Genomic DNA, 19,754 nt, shown 5'->3' with positions numbered 1-19,754 from the left:
ATGTTTCATGTTGTTCACAATCGAAAGCCTTAGACAAGTCACAGAAGACGCCAAGTGCGTCCCGTGACTTCTCCCAGGCTTCAAATATATTTTTTACTAACTCAACACCAGCATCGGTTGTTGAGCGACCCCGTGTAAAACCAAATAAAACTAAATATTATGTATATTAAATATTATGTATATTCAAATTCACTGAATGACTGAATGTAAATTAGAGTGAACTTACTAATCAGTATTTTAAAAGGTAAACTAGTTATTCAGTATTCAAGAATTCGATTATACGCATTTTCAGTATTCAAATGTTGTAATTCATGTATCCGGATCACCATTGTGATCCAGATATGCCAATTATACCCAACTTTCTATTTTGGTGAAGTGATGGGAGTAATAAAACTGGTTCCCTCATAATTTCAAGCTTTAAGGGGTTCCGTCAAGCGCAACCTGGGAAGGCCCTAATAAGAAGTTCAAAACATTGGGGTACCCATGGGTATTGTTATTGGTATTATTCATACCCAAGATTTTGAAATTATAGTTTCACTAATGACTTTGTGTCCTTTGTTTACTTGCTCTACGGATACTTTCACGTCAGATTCGTAGTCGAGACACAACCCTTGTCAACATCGAAAAACGGATTTGAATCAAACAATTTAAAAGTGTACCACAATTTTCGTTACGAACGTTAGCTTTGCCCTTTTCTAAAAGCAGATATTAAATTATCTTCACACAAAAGTGCTCCTCGAGTATAATATTAGATTGCCAAAGTAAAAATATCACGTATCGTCCATACAGGGAATTCCCGTGCGCTCGACCGGAAAATAGCCGACATAAAGGTCCGACATTCTGCTTCTGACCGGGGACGGAAGCGATAAAATATATATGAGGGGCTCCGATGCCCTGGCCGCAGGAGCCATAAGGTGTCATAAAATTTTGAATTAAATTTTTCCTTGTCGTTAGGTAGGCATCGAAACGAACCAAAAGTCTACTCAGACAATATTATGAAGGTTATTTTACACCACTACACCACTTTTGACTTTAAATATCCATAACTACTAAAGCAAGAACTGAAATATCAGCAACTTTTGTAAATCGTGGAAGAAATGTTGGTTACGTCCTCTTGACCTTTAAGTTGAGTTCTTTGTTAAAGTTAAATTCAATTATCAACAAATGGGGGTTACTAAGTTTTTACTCTGATGGTTTCATACGAGAGTCAAGGTTTTTTAGAGTTTGAAACATTGATCAGTACCCTTTGGGAACTTTCTTTCGGTTATGTAGATACTTGCGCCCCATGCTAAGCTAATTTAAAAATAACAACATTGCACGTAGATTTGTGCTTGATTATTTTTCATTTTTATTCAAATACAAGTTAGCTTTTACCTGAAATCTCACCTGGAGCTAAGTAATTTTCAGTTTATATGATGTTAGCGGGCTATAGCATTATATTATTAATTCCTTTTGTACGCTACGTCGTATTTAAATGCTAAATCGCTTGATGGCACGTCTTGGTCCATATAATGCTAACCGGCCTCGGCTGAAAGCCCAGCCCGAACCAGACCAAAGTGCTCGGTGCTCGGCAAATGCCAACCGTCAAGTTCTTATTTATGAGCTTGTTCGGTCAACGTAGCAGAAAGCGATCTAAACTCGTGAATATTAAGAGCTTGGAACAACCATAAATAATCGTCAAACTAGTCAGGAACTTGATGTTATTTACTCACCATCTTCAGCTGATTCATGTCCCACTTCCGAAAATGGAAGGGTTTAAAGAGCCTTACTACAATGATTATTGGAAGGCTTTACTGGACTAACGAGGGCTTAGGATGCTTTGCTTTGCTTAGCGAGGCATGAGGGTCGAATACTCCCAGTTTTGTAACTATTGGTTGGCACTGAGAATGGATAGATTGACACTTGATAGATACAACCAGTACAGTTTGTGTCCCTACGATCTATATTTAGTCAGCACCGTTATTTTGTAAACTATATAAAAAGATATAATAAAAATAAACGTCTTCTATCTTTAAATCAATGAACACACATAAAATATTTGTGTTCATTACTTAAAAGAATAAATTGTAAAAAATAAGTTCACGAAAATACAATTTGGCGTCCTTATCGCTACAAAGAGATCGCTTCCAGACAACCCAAGGTCATCCATCTTTCCTTTCTAACTCATAAAATTAATAGATTGCATTTATGTGCAATACTCCTATCGAATTCTATGAAGAGATATCTACATACTTTTATTGCCAGGTTTGAAACCCGCGAACCCGCATTGGAGAGGCGTGGTGGGTCTACATTCTAAAGCCCCATCTCCAATGATTGAGGAAGCCTAACTTTGCTTCGTAGTGGGACTATAATATGCTAAAAATAGTTTTCATATCATCAACTAGAATGAATGTTTGGATATAGTACAGAGCTGGAATAGTAAAGATTTATTGAATTGATATCTACTTGCGGCTGAATGTTCCATCACCAACTAAGAAATAAAATTGCCGGTGAAAAATAATCCCTTCCATTAATATATTAATGAAAAACTAACTGCACTGCTTTTCTTGCCCTTGAGAGACGAGAGTACCCCGTAAAAGTGAAACTCAGACGCATAAATAAAATGCACAACAAGATGGCGGCAGTAGCCGCGTTGCCTGCAATTAATCTCCATTAGCCGCACGCGCCAAATCGCAACGCTATTACGAGCCCTGTTTTATATCATTAAATGGACCCGTCGAATTAATACGCTCAAACTTTTTACAAAACCAAAGGAATCGACAAAGAATGCCGCTGAAAGAATCTATGCCCGCTTTGTGTCGGTCCGTGATAAATGTTTCGCCATTGTTTGCAAATGGAAAGGACAATAACTTGTAGCTAATTTCAAAGGGAATATTTTCATTGAAGGAATATTTTAATGTTTCCTTTTTCTTGTATAACAAAGACGAACGTCTTGCATGAATAGGTACGCGTATTTTAACCATTATAATATAGTTAGCTGACCGGACAAAAGTTGTCGTCTAAATACTCTATGGTCTCGAGTTCATACAGAAATTACATTGAAATAAGTTTTTACATAAAGGTTTTTTTTATAAATTCTTACTAATATAAAAAAAACGAAACCTCCAGCAGTTCTCAAGAAACGTGCTTAGTGCTTAACATAACACTGGATTTTTCAATTTTATATATTTATGTGTAAAGTACTTTTTAACCGACTAGGGAAGGGATAGTTTTGCACTATTATTATATTTATTTCATTATTTGATGGATTGATTCTTTCATAACTTCAAAAACTACCTATGTGTGAGATACAATTAAATAAGCTGTTGGTATTGTATTTGAATAGATTTTTTTTTTCCTGTGGCAATTATATGTTACGTGACATTAGCGCTGCCGGTATGGTTTATTATGGTTCTGTTTGAATTAAACAGTATTGCGTTAGCAATATAGCAGTTCTGGAAAATGCAATGTTGATTAATTAAATGTTACTTGTTTTATGAAAAAATGGCTAAATCGTCGTATTTGTTTGCAGGTGCGGACATTATTCGTGAGCGGACTGCCCATGGATGCAAAACCACGCGAACTCTATCTACTATTTCGAGCATACGAAGTAAGTGTAGATGTTTTTTTCATAGAATTTTAAACTCCGCAATCACGACAAATCGTCTTTGTGATATTGCCAAGTCCTATCAAAACAACGTGTAGTAGACGTAAAGCTATACTTTGATACGCCAGTCAGAATTTTGCCTGTTTTATATTTTTTTTTTTTTTTAAACGAGGAGGAAAAAATCCCTTCGGACTTCTGCCTTATGGCAGGGCATGCCCGACTTGCACGGACTAAAACAACCCCCCCTATCTGCCAGGTCTGCACGGAACCGCTGGGCATTACTTCATGCCGACCTTCTTTAAGTGTTTTCTCTCTTTTCCTTCTCATCTCTTTCTCGTTCCTCTCTCCTCACCATAATGTTTCTTAGCATTTGTGCATATTTTTGCCATTCCTCTTCACTGGAGAGCATGCGCGCTATCAGACTCTGGGAGTCTACATTACTACTCGCTCCCTATGCTACGGATCTCAAGTCTGTGCAAGCAGGACATTCAAAAATAGCATGTCTTGGGGTGTCTTCCTCTCCACAAAAGTAGCATTCCTCTCTTGGAGCTTTCCCAATTGCGAAAAGGTAGGTGTTGAACACCCCGTGGCCACTGAGCGCCTGAGTGATCCATCGGTCCACCTCTCCGTGCTTCCTGTTATGCCACTTCTTAAGGTCCCCAATTAACTCCCTCGTCCAGGCACCTTTTCCCGCTCCAGACCACTCTTTATCCCATTCCGTAAGGACATTGCCCCGTACTTCTAGTGGCGTAAATTCTCTATCCCTGTACAGCTGGGCACGTTCTCTTACCATTTTGCCTGTTTTATATGTTAGTAATATAAAGTAAAATATTTATTTTACTACAATAGTTAATTAACTTCATGTAACCCACTAGTTACATGACTCTAATCTTGAAATGAATAACCCCCAGAATTTTATATTTATAAGTACTTTTTAACTTTAAACTGCTCTTCTGTGACGTTATAGATTTGCAAATCCTAAATTTTTGATACAACGTTGCGACATTTTCTATTAAAATGCCTATTTATTGCCTGACTTTTTCAATTCATACAATTTAAAATTGTTATACCACTAAAATTCGTATTTTCGTACTATCTTATTTCATTCCACATGAATGCCCCCACACAATACGTTGTATATGTCAAACTGTTCCCCTGTATTTTCTTTACAACACAATACGTCACCTTCCCGTCACGCGATTCCAGATACCTATATGTATATGGATTACTGCGTCGTAAATATCGAATGTCATGCCCGGGGACGTAATATTCGTATTGAATCGATTCTGTGTTCCGATAAGGGGGATTATTCGATTCTTGGCTGGCACGCCTGGTACCATCAAAACGCCTAAAGTTAAACTGGGGTTTTGGATCGCGTGCCTATGTGAATCGGTGTCTGGTACGATACCAAACCATTCAACGGCAATGATAAGCGATTTAATTCCATCGAAACTGATTTACCGTATCATGACTTGCGACTATAGACATTTGGTATGTGAATTTCATGTAATCATCTTTTACGTTTTATCAAACTATAATAAATAGATTGTATTTCTTTTTTAGGGTTATGAGGGTTCGCTGTTAAAGGTTACAAGCAAAAATGGAAAGACTGCATCTGTAAGTGTACAATAATTATTCTTCTTATTAATTGCTTATATTTTATATTCTTACATTAGCAGCCAATAGTTATAGTGTGTCTGCTTTAGACTCACGTATTAATCAAAATTATATATTCAAAGATATAAAATTAAAGAATTTATTAAAGTTTCTAATCTAATTCTGTATATTTTGTTTTTGTTACAATGAATGAAATATAATCACCACCGTACTGCGACGATCGCAAAAATTTTGAATTTTTTTTGATTCACCAAAAACTGAGTATTAACTCAGTTTGTACGATAAAACCCTAGATACCTTGAACGCCTTGAACTTACTGGGCCACCGTAAAAACAAAAAAAAATAACGTTTATACTCATAGTAAGAAAATTTAATAGCTTTTATTCAACTGAAAGAAACATAGCATAGATTTTATTAAGTAAATGCCAATGTAGGATGGAATTAAATATATTATATTAGTGTGCAAAGGCGTGAAATTTTAGTAATGGACTCATTTGAATTTGCAGCCAGTCGGCTTTGTCACATTTCACACTCGGGCTGGAGCCGAGGCGGCTAAACAAGACCTTCAGGTTGGTACCGTCACATGCCTATTCATAATCATGATATATTCTAATTATAAATCATTATTGATATATATATCTTTAAGTTTATGTAATAAGGACTAATTTGATATTACTAACATTCAACTAGAAATGAAAACTGGATAGTCACTAACGTATTCATTTTCCAAGGTTTATTATTATACTAAACGATATCACGAACACTAAATATTATGCCTAAAAACTCAATGGACTGCTTAGTCAACACTTAAAAAATGTAACTAAAATATCACATTATATTATGTGCAATACCGAGATAGTTTAACACTGAAGTAAATACGCTGTTTGTAAATACTAAAGAGAAGTAAAGCGCACGGTGTTACTAAGTCTCTTCTCATCACATGCCTCAAACACAGCCAATAAGCACTATAGTTAATATTCTCATTGTAGATTAGGAATAACATTTTCCTGACTCGAGTAACCGCATCGTAAGTTATGCTAAACCCATGCACATATCGAATAGACCACACCGAGTCATCAAGTCTGAGCGACTAAGCTCTCAATCCCGGATATTGGAGTTAAATCGATTAGGTTAGGCGTGTATATATGCAACTGCATGTCACTGTTTGACAGATTTGATGTCACACCCCAAGCACAGTGTTCCAGCATTTCAGCAGGCGCGGGCAGCTGAAAAATTCAATCATACATACTCAATTCATATCAGTTCGAAAAACTCAAAACTTGATCGTTCGGGAGAAACTATGAATTTAGATAAAGGTTTATTACGGTTAAATTGTAGAATCTTATGTAGTGACCCTGACCATTCTGTAACGAATAAATATCCCTGTATCGACAATGGGCCCAGTCCATGGGGGGGTGATAACCGATCCTCCATCGTCATTATATCGGAGCGCCGCACCGCTCGCGGCTGTTCACAGCAGGGCGTCCGGTTCGACCCCGACATGCCGCAAACGATTCGGCTGGAGTTCGCTAAAAGCAACACGAAGGTCAGCAAGCCGAAGCCGGCAGTTGCCACAGCCGCGCCAGCTGCACACCCTGCATTGATGCACCCACTCACTGGACGTAAGTACCGCCGACGCACACACCACCCGGCGCTTGCTCGATCGTTCTCCAGATTTTGCCTCTTGAGAAATAACATTCCACTTACAATACCTACCTAATGTAGGAGCTTTTTGGGACAAAGCTCGCCCGGAAAAGCCACGCCACGCTTACTTCTGCCGCCAATCAGCTTTGCTGTGTTCCGGTCTCTAAGGCGTCGTTGCTGGCGAAATATCTGGCACATGAGGCTTTGCAACTACGCCTCAGATTTGTTTACAAAGGGCAACACTTTATAGGATTTTTTCCTTGTAAAATGTTGCTCTGTCAGACAATGATATTCCGCATACCATCAGGTGGGCTTTTTGCTTAGTTAGTCAATTTTTACTGCCTCTCTTCCCCAAACTCTACTTTTCTAATGAGGAAAGTAAACCCGCAAACAAATGAAATTATAGAATAAAATTTAATTTTAGCTTTAACTGAACTAAGTTTATAGAGCAAATACGAATTAATGTTATCCCTTCTTCAGTTCAAATTTCAAACGCTTTTATTTCATGTTAGTTTATAGAAACGGTTTAGATACAATGCCACGTAAAACCGATTATGGTTCCCAGTTTAATTCGATTGCCATACCCCTAACTGGTAAGTCCGCTAATATCTTAGGTGAGTTCGCACTGAAGGGCTTACCTGTAACGGAATAAAAAAAATGCTGTAACTTTTATTAAATGTTAGTTAAACATTATCATGTTTACCAAAAAGTGATCGTGGTTCATTATTTCTCAGTAATTCCATCACTACCCTGGCCAAAATACTTCTAAATAAAATTTATATATCTACATATATACTGAATGCTTTATAATTTACCCTATGTAGGAATAATGGCGTGTCGAGCAAACGCAAATTTGGGCAAAGTACCTATCTGTAATCGCTTACACGTACCACGCAAAGCCTAGCTCCGCGAAGCTATTACCTACCAGTCGATCTATCGGGTTATCTACCACTATAATATTACTGTACTCCTAGTCACATGTTTTCATGACATTTTGCATCATTAGCTTCACAACTCTTAACCCCAGTTTCTGAAAGGCTAATCAAAGTAACTGTCATTTATTACTGCGATATGAACAAGCGATACATTTTTAACGTTGTGCAGAAACGTCAATTATCATTATATGGTAGGACAGTCCAAATGATCACTTTATTTTTAATTTAATCCGTCAACCTGTTATCAGAATATTTTGTTGTGATCTAGTGATACCTAAACTATATAGGAATAGCGAGAATGAATAACGATTAATAGGATATTGTGTCCACTTAATTTAATGACCAGCGATTCAGAAACTGGCGGTTAGTCTGGTGAATAAACTACAACTAATTCAGTTCTCCAAGCGTGAAAACATGTTTTGCACACTGTAAATAAACTTCTACTATACGTAATCGATATTTTAATAATGTGATATTTGTCTATTTATGGTACAGCAGAATTCGTATGACTTTCTTTTATCATAACTTATGACTGTGCAGACTTAGCCAGTCCGTTCTTCCCCGGTGGAGGGGCAGAGCTGTGGCATCACCCGCTGGCATACGGAGGAGAACTGCCAACCCTGTCGCACGGGCTCGTCCACCCCGCCATCCACCCACAGATGGCGCCCGTGCGTTCTTACCTCTGACTAGCTGCCGCCGACAGGCCACACCACGTAAGTTTATTGATTACGAATATCAACATCATCATCCATCAGCCTATTAATATTCTACTGCTGCGTGTAGACCTCCCAGCGCGAGGGTTCAACAGAGGTTGGATTTCTATTATGGAGTCTGGATTCTATGGATAGCTCTGACGTGATATTATGACAATAAATGGAATATAATGGAGGGGCTCAAACAATTTCCACTTTCTTGAGATTTTGTTTGATGGGTAGTAGATAAATAAGATTTTTAAAGATATCACGCACGCTCGTTAACATGCCTCAATGTAGCAATTTCTGATTGAAAATTATACTTTCACAATACCGCTCATCCTGAGATCGGTATTTTAGATTCAAGGTCGTCGAATGACGTCGATAAGAAAACCGATGTCTAAATTATATTAATATTTTATTGTCGTTAGCTTTATACACCCACCAGCTACTACCCACGTCTTCATCCAGGTTTATTTTACGTTTTTAATTATCTCTGAACTCTTGCTTTCTCGAGATATAAGTCTAGAGTAGTAGAGTATAAATGTCCGTCTCCAGGTTGTACGCAACTAACAATATATTTCATCAAGAACGTTTCCACGTTTGAGCTGAACATAGGTAACAAACAAACTAACAAACAGACATTTTCGCATTTATAATTTCCCGTGTGTATGAATGTGGAAGTTCCTTTTGTTATTATATAGTAGGTAAAGTTTAGTGTGTATATCTTGCGGGGGTGTTTTACGATTTTTATTTCGCTGGTATAGATTTACGCAAACCTTCCGAGGAAGGGTATGTGGGACTCAATGGCGGAACATTATACCCACTAGAGCCCAGCCAGTGTAATGTTGTTTTAGGTGAACACTTCTGTGATTATGGTATATTCTTTCGTGTCCACCGTTTTGTGTGAGTGGGGGTAGACTGTAGGTTTGTTTCTGTGTGTTGTAGACCCCGTTGACGCTAGGCGCTTGTGTACTCCCCGCGCCAGCGTTGGGTTCGCCGGGTGCCGCGGTGCCGGGCCACGGGCCCGCGCCATCCGCGCACCCTGCGCACCCCTCGCATCCTGCGCCGCCATGTTCTACGCTATTCGTCGCCAACCTTGGCCAATTCGTATCCGAGCATGAGCTCAAGGAGATATTCAGCAGGTATGTCCGAAACATTTTTATCGGATTCGACTGGAAAATCACGACCAAGATTAAACTCATTTTTTAAATACTTCAACTACTCGAAAGGTTAAAAGTTAAAATTTCATGTGTATATTTAAATAGCAAAGGTTTTTCATCAACTGTTTATCTTCCACAGTACGTTTTAATACTCTACAAAACAAAGGAGATTGGGGAATTTTATGAAAGAGTTTAGAATGTACATTTCCAGTCGAACCGAATATTTAACGCACAGTTAAATGTTTGCATGATCATAATAATGTTTAAAATATCGTATCGTTTGTATCAATGAATTCCTTTGTTATTTACTAGGTTAAAATAAATGTGTATTCTCCACAGTGCATGTCACACCAAGTCTCACAAAGTCGTCCATTATTGATAATTATTTATGTTTCTAATTAATTTCACACCAACTGATAAAGTTTAGTTATTGATCAGTTTGTGTGAGATACATGTGCCTGCACTTGTACCACTTCAAGCATGACAGTCGAACATCTATATTCTACACTAAAACACACTAGTCGTATGCTATCAGCACAAACATCACAAATGTATGAACTGTCCATTGCACCAAAAGTTTATTTATGGTATATATAATGGCAAATTTTGAGCTACATAATTATATTATAATTTCCTCATTATGGGAATGTTGATAAAAAACCTATTTTACGTTTTGGCTTTTTGACGGAGTCATAGGACCCGTTATTAAATTTATATTCATAATCTAGACACAAGAGCTTTAAACCTGAATAAATTCGTATTTGCGCAGAATCAGAAACAACAATTGACCTCAGGCGACTGAAGTCAGACAGCAAAACATTTCATACCGCCGGCATTCACCAAAACTTAGAACAATATAAACAGACGTCGTTCAATAGAGGTACGAGTGCGGACATATCTGAGTATGATGGTAACAGCTGTCCGGGTTTCTCGCGGCTGCGGCTTCTGACGGGCGGTAGCGGCGGCGGATCCGGCCCGGTCGCGTTCGTGGACTTCCTAACTCCGAGCGACGCAGCCACCGCCATGGCCCGTCTGCAGGGCGCACTGCTCCTCAGCTCAGAGGGGGCCATCCACCTCGAATACGCGAGGCATAAGTTGGCACACAACGGCTGGATACTCGCACATGAAGTATGCACGCGCACTCTTCTTTACCACGATACAACACGGGTTTCTACTTTATCTACCGCGAAAGATTCAGTGTAAAAAATGGCAACCCATAAAATATATAATTTTCATCCATATCAAACAATTTTTACCTAAAATTTGAGGAAACAAAATATTTATTTTTGAAATACATTCAAAAATGCCAGTCGACTTAGTTCGTTTAAAATATTTAATTTAAATATCAAAACTTTTATTTTATGTGTGTATTTTAAAAATAAATATTTGCTGCCCGAATATTGGAGAATAGGACAATAAACTGGCCAGGTTAATTCCTGAAAACAAAAGATGAAAAACAAGATATCGCATAAGTTTCAGATAAAATTATACTTATGTAGTCCGTCCAATAAAACTAAACGTGAAGCTTTAGCTGTAGATACTTATGTAGACTGAATTCTCCTCGATAAAATAATAGATCCCATATTTGCTGAACAATCATAACAGACGCTTTAGTTTAATGAGTATTCAAATTGATACATAATATTTGGAATTTGAGTTGGTGCCGTAGTCTAACTCAGCTGTATTAAAGTTTAATATACATCATTTGTTAGAAACCGTGTAGTATCTTCAAAATATTTTGGATCCCATACATTACATTGATAACTGATATTCAAACTATCAAAGAATTTAAAGATCACACTGGTTAGTATTGATTTGTATGGGTTTCAAATTTCAATCGTACTGTGTTTAAATCACCTTGCACCCTTGCACATTAGACCTAACCTAATAAGCCTGATGATGAAATATTATTTCAGTATTTTTTGTAAATGTAAATTTTCTAAAGCTTATGAATTCTCTATTATGTTGATACTGATTTTGAATTTGATCACCAGGGAGCCAAAAACGGAGAAGAGGTCGAACAGCATTAGTTCGTTCGTGGCACTCGGCACTTGACAACCAGCTAACTGAGGGACGCGCTATCTTGATCCTCGGCAACGCATCGGAAGCGGACCACATCTGGGAGAGGGAGCCCCGCTTTGCTACGACGTGTGCTCGCATTACTAGCGACGGATCAAGAGTACAACACCAGGTTCACTAGCAACGACCCCTACACATAAATGTACATTAGCAAACGCTCTCATCTCCCAATTATTGTTTTCCTCACGACTAGCGTCTGAGGTGTGGTGTATTTTGTTGATACCAAATTTAGCATAAAATTTATTATTATTATTAACATTCCAGTTATATTGTTTACCGTTCTCGATGCAAATATTATTTAAAAATTTAATTGTGTATCGCGTTTATTTTATAATTCAATGAATGTAATATAAGATTTATTTACAATTAACTTATAGTATGGTGAAGTTTGTACATTCGTTTCTACGCGACCGATGTGTAGCATCAGAGAGGATTTGTTATGGATATAGTGTAATATCAGAAATTAATCACTCTAGGATATATCACATTCGAATAAGCTAAAAACCAAAGGTGCCCTTCATAGAAAGATTACGTTTTGTTGATAATATTTCAAGTTGAATGATTTTAAATGAAGTTGTATGTAATAATAACAATACTTTTGTTTTAGTCTCGATAATATTAGCATATTTAAATGAATTTTCATGACTATCTCAAATTATATTTACCTAATGCTTTTTTAGTAATTTTTATAATGTTCAATCACTCGTTAAAGCGCTGGCACTCTAGCGTTGGTCTTACGATCCTTTCTATCTGTAAATGAATAAATTAAAATTGCAATTAATGTAAAATTGTAACTAGTTGAAGCGAAACGAGCCGCCCTCGGTGTCGCTCCGTGAAGTGCAATACATTACTGATCGCACCGCACTCGCTCTTGCATCGCATCGTATTCCCTATTCTTACCATTTCTCCTATCTTATCACACCCTTAATTCCGTGATGCACATGCCGGTAAAATGACCGCCGGACAAACGAAAGAAGTATGTATAAAATAACACACTATGTAGCACTCCACAAAAACTTTTAAAAGAACAGATTACAAACGAAAACTTATCTAGATGTGGGTGCAAATAGCCGGTCTTACGGGTATAACGCGATCCCTTCCAGACAACCTTCAGGCTCGTGAGAAGAATTTCAAAGAAGCTTCATATGTTGAATTAAATAACTCTACACATGTAGCAGCAATTTATAGAAATTATTTTTGTGTTTTAGAAAGCACAACACAGTGGAAAAATCATACTTCAGAGAATCACCGATACGGTTAAATCTCCGTTATTTACCACACGCATTGAGAGGTTTTATTTTTAAAATAATATAGTTTGTGCTCACACTGTGTTAAGATGCAAACTTTTTTTCTCTCTCGCGTATTTAATCGGCTTTGCTTGCAAATAAGTTACAGCCAACATGACTTCGTCCAACACAAATGACAATTTTAAAGAACGTCAAATACTTAGATCTCTGAGGCAAAGCCAAGATATTTCGAATTATTGTCCATTTGATTATTAAACTATGAAATGATATTGCAGTGCCTAAAATTAAAATGAGACTCAATGGTAAATCGTTTTTTGGCGATTACGTCGAATAATCTAAGCACCCATGGATTCCGATAACGAATAATCTAATAATGAAAGTACGAAGCAACTGATATTGTAACAACGAATGCACGTCGAAAAAATTTACAACTACTCAAACAAAAGTTTTTAGAATGGTTATAAGAAATTGCCACTAAGGCTACAAAAGCTTCCGTTTACGTCACAAAGTGCTCTTACCTAATTACCTTAAATGTCACGTAGTTTGGTGTGAAGTTTATCGTTGTCAGGAGCAGTCGTTGTGCCATGATTCATAATAATATTTTATCGTTTGTATGACTTTCGTTGCTTCGTTCTTTCGTTATTGAAAACTCGCTATGGTGAAATATTGGGCGCATCATATTTCAAGGCCTTCGGGAACCCGGAACATTTTTTACCGATGCATGTGTGTAGCGGTCTTATGTCTTGTGCCTTGCGAATATATTAATCAAAAATATAAATCCTTTTATCTAAATACTGTTGGGTTGATCGGCGTATATTAGGAGTATGAGTATATGGTGTACATATTACGCCATCAATTATTATTAGTATACGATGCGACGGAGTTGAGTATGGTTCAGTCTTGTTGCGAGAATTTAGCCTTGGCCTTATGAGAGTAAAATAACTATATGTAATCATTATATTAATTATTAGTATTAATAAATGGCGAACGCGCCATGCTGAATAGTGAAACAATATTCTATTTGCATGCTTTGACGAGCTTTTTGGTAATGTACTAATTTAAAATTTAGTAGTTACTTTAATTGTGTAATCTTTAGGTGAATATTATATAATTAGATAAGGGTATTTATTGTAGATGATCAGTATAGTTACATTAATGTTAATTGAAAAGTTATTCATACATTATATCGAAACAGTGTAATGAAGTTAAATTAACTGTGTTAGGTTTAATCAAATGGAAGATTTAATATATTTTTATTTTTAGCTAGTTGACTATCGCATGCAGAATAACTTAAGCTTCGTACTAAGCGAGCGATTTGTTACGACGCAGCGGACTGCTATGCCGAGAGGCAAACGCTCTACGTGAAAACGATATGGTTCGTAGCACCTTTACGAATAAACGTTGATAGTAAGAGATTGCATACTCGCAGGCCTCGATAGTTTTCAAATATGGAAATATATAGTCAGTAAGAATTCACTTTTATCTTCATTCCAAAGCTGAAGTCAGTCCATCTAGTACCAGATATCCTACCGGACGCTGCAAACTAAGATCTATTTTTGACGATATTTTTATTCTTTAATTAAAAACTATCGTCGCTAGCGAGGTTTACAATTTTGTGCTAAAGGTATTGTTCGAATAAAATTGCGTTTTGCTGCATCGCAATAAATCGCTCACGTGGAATGTAATGTTAGTTACCCATTCGTTCGAAAGGGGTGACATTAAGTACACTTCGATGCGAAATAGCAATAAACCAAAAAATGAATTCTTAATGTTTATATTATAGGTATCTAGAAAAGTATTCTGCTGATGTAAACATGTAAAAATTATACAAAAAAAAGTAAAAAAAAAATCCCTGCTTAGGCTATTATTATAAGGTTTCTGATATTCGGGTTGAAATCTTGACGCGACAGTTATCAAAGGATTTATTCACGAAATTGTCGTTCAGAGGCCGGAAAATCCGCATGTGAAATTCTTATGAAATTCTCTTAGTCAATATTTAATAGAAATATGTCAATTTTTGACTTAGCAAAATTTTATACGTTATTTATAGTAACTGTAACTTTCACGATAATATACCGAGCGTCATGGCGTATAGACCAAAGATGAAAGATATACATAATTTTAATACTAACCTCAGACCGTACCAAACATTATTTGTTGACTCGCATACTGGCGAAAACTATTATTACTCGTATATCAATATTTTTGTACAGAGAACCTAAGCTCTCTAATTTGACGTTCTCTGGCGTAAAAAAATACAAGAGGTTTTGTATTATCTATCATATTATATACTTTCTTAGGTATTATATTTCTTTTTATAAATCAAATATTAAATTTTTAATATTTCAACACATTTAACAAATGAGTATATATTGCCAGTGCGTGAAGTCGGCTTTAGTTAAATTTGTTAGCTAATAACTAAATATAATAATTACGAACTATTTGTTACAAATATGTTCAATTGATATAATTAATTGTTATTATAATTTCCCAGAAATCCTAAAATAAACAATCAAAAATCTCGGTTTCCCGCGTATTCGTGTTTCAATGTCGGTTTTTAATAATTAAGCTAAGTCAGTGTTTACTTATTTAATTCGGTAATATAATAATATATTATAATGATAATTCGTATGTAAGTAATCGTGTAATAGTGTAGTAGAGATCTCCCAAACCTTCGGCGCCCGGCGTCCCCGACCGCGGAAAATACAACGAAAGATTTATAAAGTTTATATTCCATTATTTTTCCAAGCATCGTGGTAATTAAAGGTGAAAAATGTTTAGTTTCTTTCATATAAAGTTATCAGTTAATTTGATACAATTTTTCAACAAGATGATTTGGTCTTTCAGTATTAAATTCTGAGGCCCTGGTAAAAAACTAAAGTGCCATGGGTATTCGAGTGCGAAACGTAACGTAACGTAATGCAAAAATAATTATTGAACAGTTTTTAGAATCGTTGTCGTAATAACTCAACTTCAATCACGATCACCGACTTGAAAACAAACAAAGCTAAAAGAGATATAACAGGTTGACATCAAAATGGCTGATTCTAAACTTATCCAGACTATTAACGCCTCATATTTATCATGAATAATAAAGTAAGTAGACCATGCTCATCGAAATTTTAGTGGAAAAAAAATATATCACCAATAAATTAATTCTTCCATCTGAAGATTTCTACTAAGAATGAGTATTTATTTCGGACGTAAGATGAGAATTTTTTATCTTAAATTACCACTGCTGTATTCTTGGTATAAAATTTATACGCTCGCAATTATAGAAACGTTTTCGAGCATCAAAGCACTGTAATGACTAAGTAAAATGGAACTTAACAACGTTAAGATAAAGCTCTTACACTCTCTGGGTAGAGCTGGCAAGTTTAGAGATTCCAAAGCGAGTTGAATAAGATTCGGTTTAACGTACACAGCATTTCGATATTCGAAAACGATCCCACGAATGCGACGTGCAAAATTCATACTAAGGGTACTGAACATTCGTTTAGGTTTTGTCTATCTGCCATTTAGTTATATTGTGTATTTATTTGCATGGTGTAAAAATGGCAGTGGAGTGAGCAAGATCGCGCGGGACGTCGGCGTCGCCACGATTCCGTCCAACCGTAGCTAGCGAGTAAGAGACGTCCAGTGGCTGCGGATCCACGGCTACGTCATTTGCGGGACTACTCGATACATATCAACGTGTAATATTAATGTGTAATTAGAATTTAAAAAAGCGGTTTCATAGAGACTTTTATTCAGTATCCTCGTCTAACTACTTGTATAATGCAATCGGCTGTATGTCACGCTAAATCGGTGTCGAGTTTTCTTTGTCGGGTTGCGCTTCGCATTCTTCGTCTTCAAATATTTTCGCTTGGGTATTACTTTACATAGAAGGCATTTGGCACGGTGGTGGTCGTTCCGTTAAATTCGTATCGTATCGTATCGTCGAATCGAGTAGATTGTTTTCGGAGTGTCGGCTGTGGCCGCGTGACATAGGCCCGTATGTGATAGGGTAGGGTAGCGGTGTAGTAACGCCTTGCAAGTTAGGTTAAGTGAAGCGGTATCAAACAAACGCCGTGTACCGGAAACATATCAATTCTGTGCCCCTTAATAAATAATTAAATACTAATCTAAGAGATACATATGAATAGCATAAAACAAAATAATCGTTCGGAGTAACAAATAAATACTACTCGTAAGTGATGTTTTCGTACGTTGAACAATTAATAGTGGTGTTTAGTTTTCGAAATGTAAAATTTTGCATAGTACCCGAGTAGTGTCGCGCAATTTGTTTTATCTTACTGCAATAGATCTGTTTTATTTTATATTATAATTGTTATATGTTATTGTAATAATATAGGCTAATGACTAATATGGCTTAACTACCAAAATATTTTTAGCAGTTCGCTTTGTATTCAGTATTAAAGAATTTGTTTTTGAATTTTCGGTGACAAAAGCTAGTGAGTTGCTGGAAATTTATTTGTATATCGAGCAAATTAAACCATACAAAGTATATAGTTAGTAATTAATTGTTAGATTTGTGTGACTTGGATTATTTAAAGCTTTTAGAGCAAAGGTAAAGTGTTATTGTGGTTTAAGAAAAAAAAAACATAATGACATTGTAAAAATAGTGATAAATTTAGCTTAATTATTACCATTATTACAACTTTTATAGATGTTCATTGATTTTCTTTTCTTACTTCATGGACTATTGTGGCATTGGAGACGTCATTGTTAATTCAAATAAATTTGAGCTCATCCTCAATCGAAGTTTTCATTCATCCGATATCCCTTCGCTGTTGCGATCAATCAAGTCTCCAAACAGAAACCCGAACAAACTTAGTAATTCTTCGAAGATTGTATTAAAGTTTCGAGTTTCTACTTTGCCCTATTCTATTTGCACCCAAAGACATTTCTAACAAGCTATCGCGCTCTTGTTCTGTTTTGTCAATCTTCTTGTTATATTCGAGAAAATATAAGTATATTATTAATAGGTCTATAGTTTAGGATATCTAAAATTAGATATAATTATATCGACAGTTGAGCTTTGGAAATTGCTTTGTAGATTAACTGCTTTTATGCGTCTTATTGTAAAACGAGTTTTTGTGAGTAATATATTACAAAATACTGTACTTATATAAGAATTGGTTTTACAATGAAGACGTTAAGTTTGTGGGCGTGATTGCTATCAAATCTTATTTCAATAATTATTCATTTGTGGCAGTGTTGTATTTATGTTATAATTAGTGTTAAAGCATTATAGGGTCCAAAGATTGGGAATAAAAATATGTGACAAAAATAATTTGATTGTTTCCTTATAATTTGTAACAAGTATGTATGTCTTACTAAAGTAATTAACATTTCTGATTCCCAGACTTACTCCCACCTATCTAACTAAAGTAATTTTGTAAGATAATCTGATTTGGGTGTTTATAATGTCACAGAAAAATTTGAATTAAACATCTTGCTAAACAAATTATTTGCCAATCAGAAACATCCTATTAGAAAGCTACTTCTAAAACCTAATTTCAATATTATGTTAATGCTAAATTATTCAAATTAACAAATTCTCGGAAACAATATTTATTATATCCTGGGTAAATGTTTATTCTGTAAACTTTCGTCGAGCTTCTTCATTAATTATTTAATAATAAAAAATTATGAGAAAACAGCCTAGTTTTATGTTAGCAATTTACAAATAGATATTTCATTACAGCAACGTTGTAGGTCTGAAGAGATTCTTGATTTCTTTATGTGAATTAATATATCTTTGCAAAAACAAACATTTTTAGTATTTCTAACATCCTTTAGCTATAGGTAAGTAGTTAGGAGTTTTTTTAGGATGAAAAAAATAAATTTTGCTGCCGAAGAATTGGGTGCTACTTCAGACGAAATAGGGCTAATTTAAGTAAGTAGCGAAATGGTAAGTATCTCTGCTTAAGAGAGCATACTGGATTCTAAAGCTATTAACATAGAGCTTGCAGGGAACTATCAGCGACATTAGCTACATCAATCAGCTAGGAGTTTATTTAACATGAATAATATTTACAGCTGATAGCTGAAGAAGAATTGTATGCTGCTTCAGTCAGAGTACGGTTTATTTAAGTAAGTAAAGAAATGATAAGTAGAGTTTAGGTGTCATACACCTATTTCAGCGGAAGAAAGCATACATGGATATTAAAGTCATAAACATACAGAGTTCGGGGCGGGAAGAAAAGGGAGTGGACTTTTTCCTTTCATTTTTAAGTTATCCAGTCACTAAAAACAGCCAAGAAGACATAACAGCAGCCATATTCAAGCAAAATAAAGAATTGAATGATAGAAAAAAAACCGTTTATAATTATAGAACCTGACATACGCAGAATGATTATACGGCTCTAATGTGGTTTAACAGCGGCGTAAACTTACAAGTCTCGTGGAGGCGCGAATGTTAACTACACCACTTTTCTTACTACTATCGGTAGGCTGGGAGTTTTTGGTCTGACTGGGAATCGAACACAGGCCCTCGTGATCCGTATTATACATGCTACCATTATACCTATAAGGCAGTTAGTAAGCAATGAAAGTGAAGCCTAATTTGCTATGCTCCGCAAAAAGCGGGAGAGTCTGTACGGTGTGATTTATAATTTCTTCAGTCTTTACACTCCACACCGAACAGATCTTCGGCAATGTACTACGCACTCCACTTAACAATTCTTTATTGTAAAATCAACAACTCCTGAGGCTGCTCCGGTATCGGAGCAAAACGTGGGTAGAGATATACGTGTATTGCCGAAGATCTATTCGGTGTGAGTACA

General features: G+C 36.1%; 1 protein-coding gene across 1 annotated transcript in view; it reads left to right on the top strand.

Moving 5' to 3' along the window:
• The window catches only part of LOC120629731 (protein couch potato), a 268,703-nt gene extending 250,444 nt beyond the window's left edge, over nt 1–18,259 (top strand). The window contains exons 3-10 of the mRNA XM_039898733.1: nt 3,512–3,589; nt 5,150–5,203; nt 5,710–5,772; nt 6,681–6,825; nt 8,323–8,450; nt 9,423–9,619; nt 10,555–10,765; nt 11,632–18,259. Of these exons, the coding sequence (XP_039754667.1) occupies nt 3,512–3,589; nt 5,150–5,203; nt 5,710–5,772; nt 6,681–6,825; nt 8,323–8,450; nt 9,423–9,619; nt 10,555–10,765; nt 11,632–11,667 (912 nt within the window). The 3' untranslated portion in view covers nt 11,668–18,259. The remainder of the gene's footprint in view (nt 1–3,511; nt 3,590–5,149; nt 5,204–5,709; nt 5,773–6,680; nt 6,826–8,322; nt 8,451–9,422; nt 9,620–10,554; nt 10,766–11,631) is intronic.
• Nucleotides 18,260–19,754: the final 1,495 nt, after the last annotated feature.

This window comes from Pararge aegeria, chromosome 15, assembly GCF_905163445.1.
Source record: "Pararge aegeria chromosome 15, ilParAegt1.1, whole genome shotgun sequence".
NCBI lineage: Eukaryota > Metazoa > Arthropoda > Insecta > Lepidoptera > Nymphalidae > Pararge > Pararge aegeria.
This window is presented reverse-complemented; position numbering and strand designations above follow the sequence as displayed.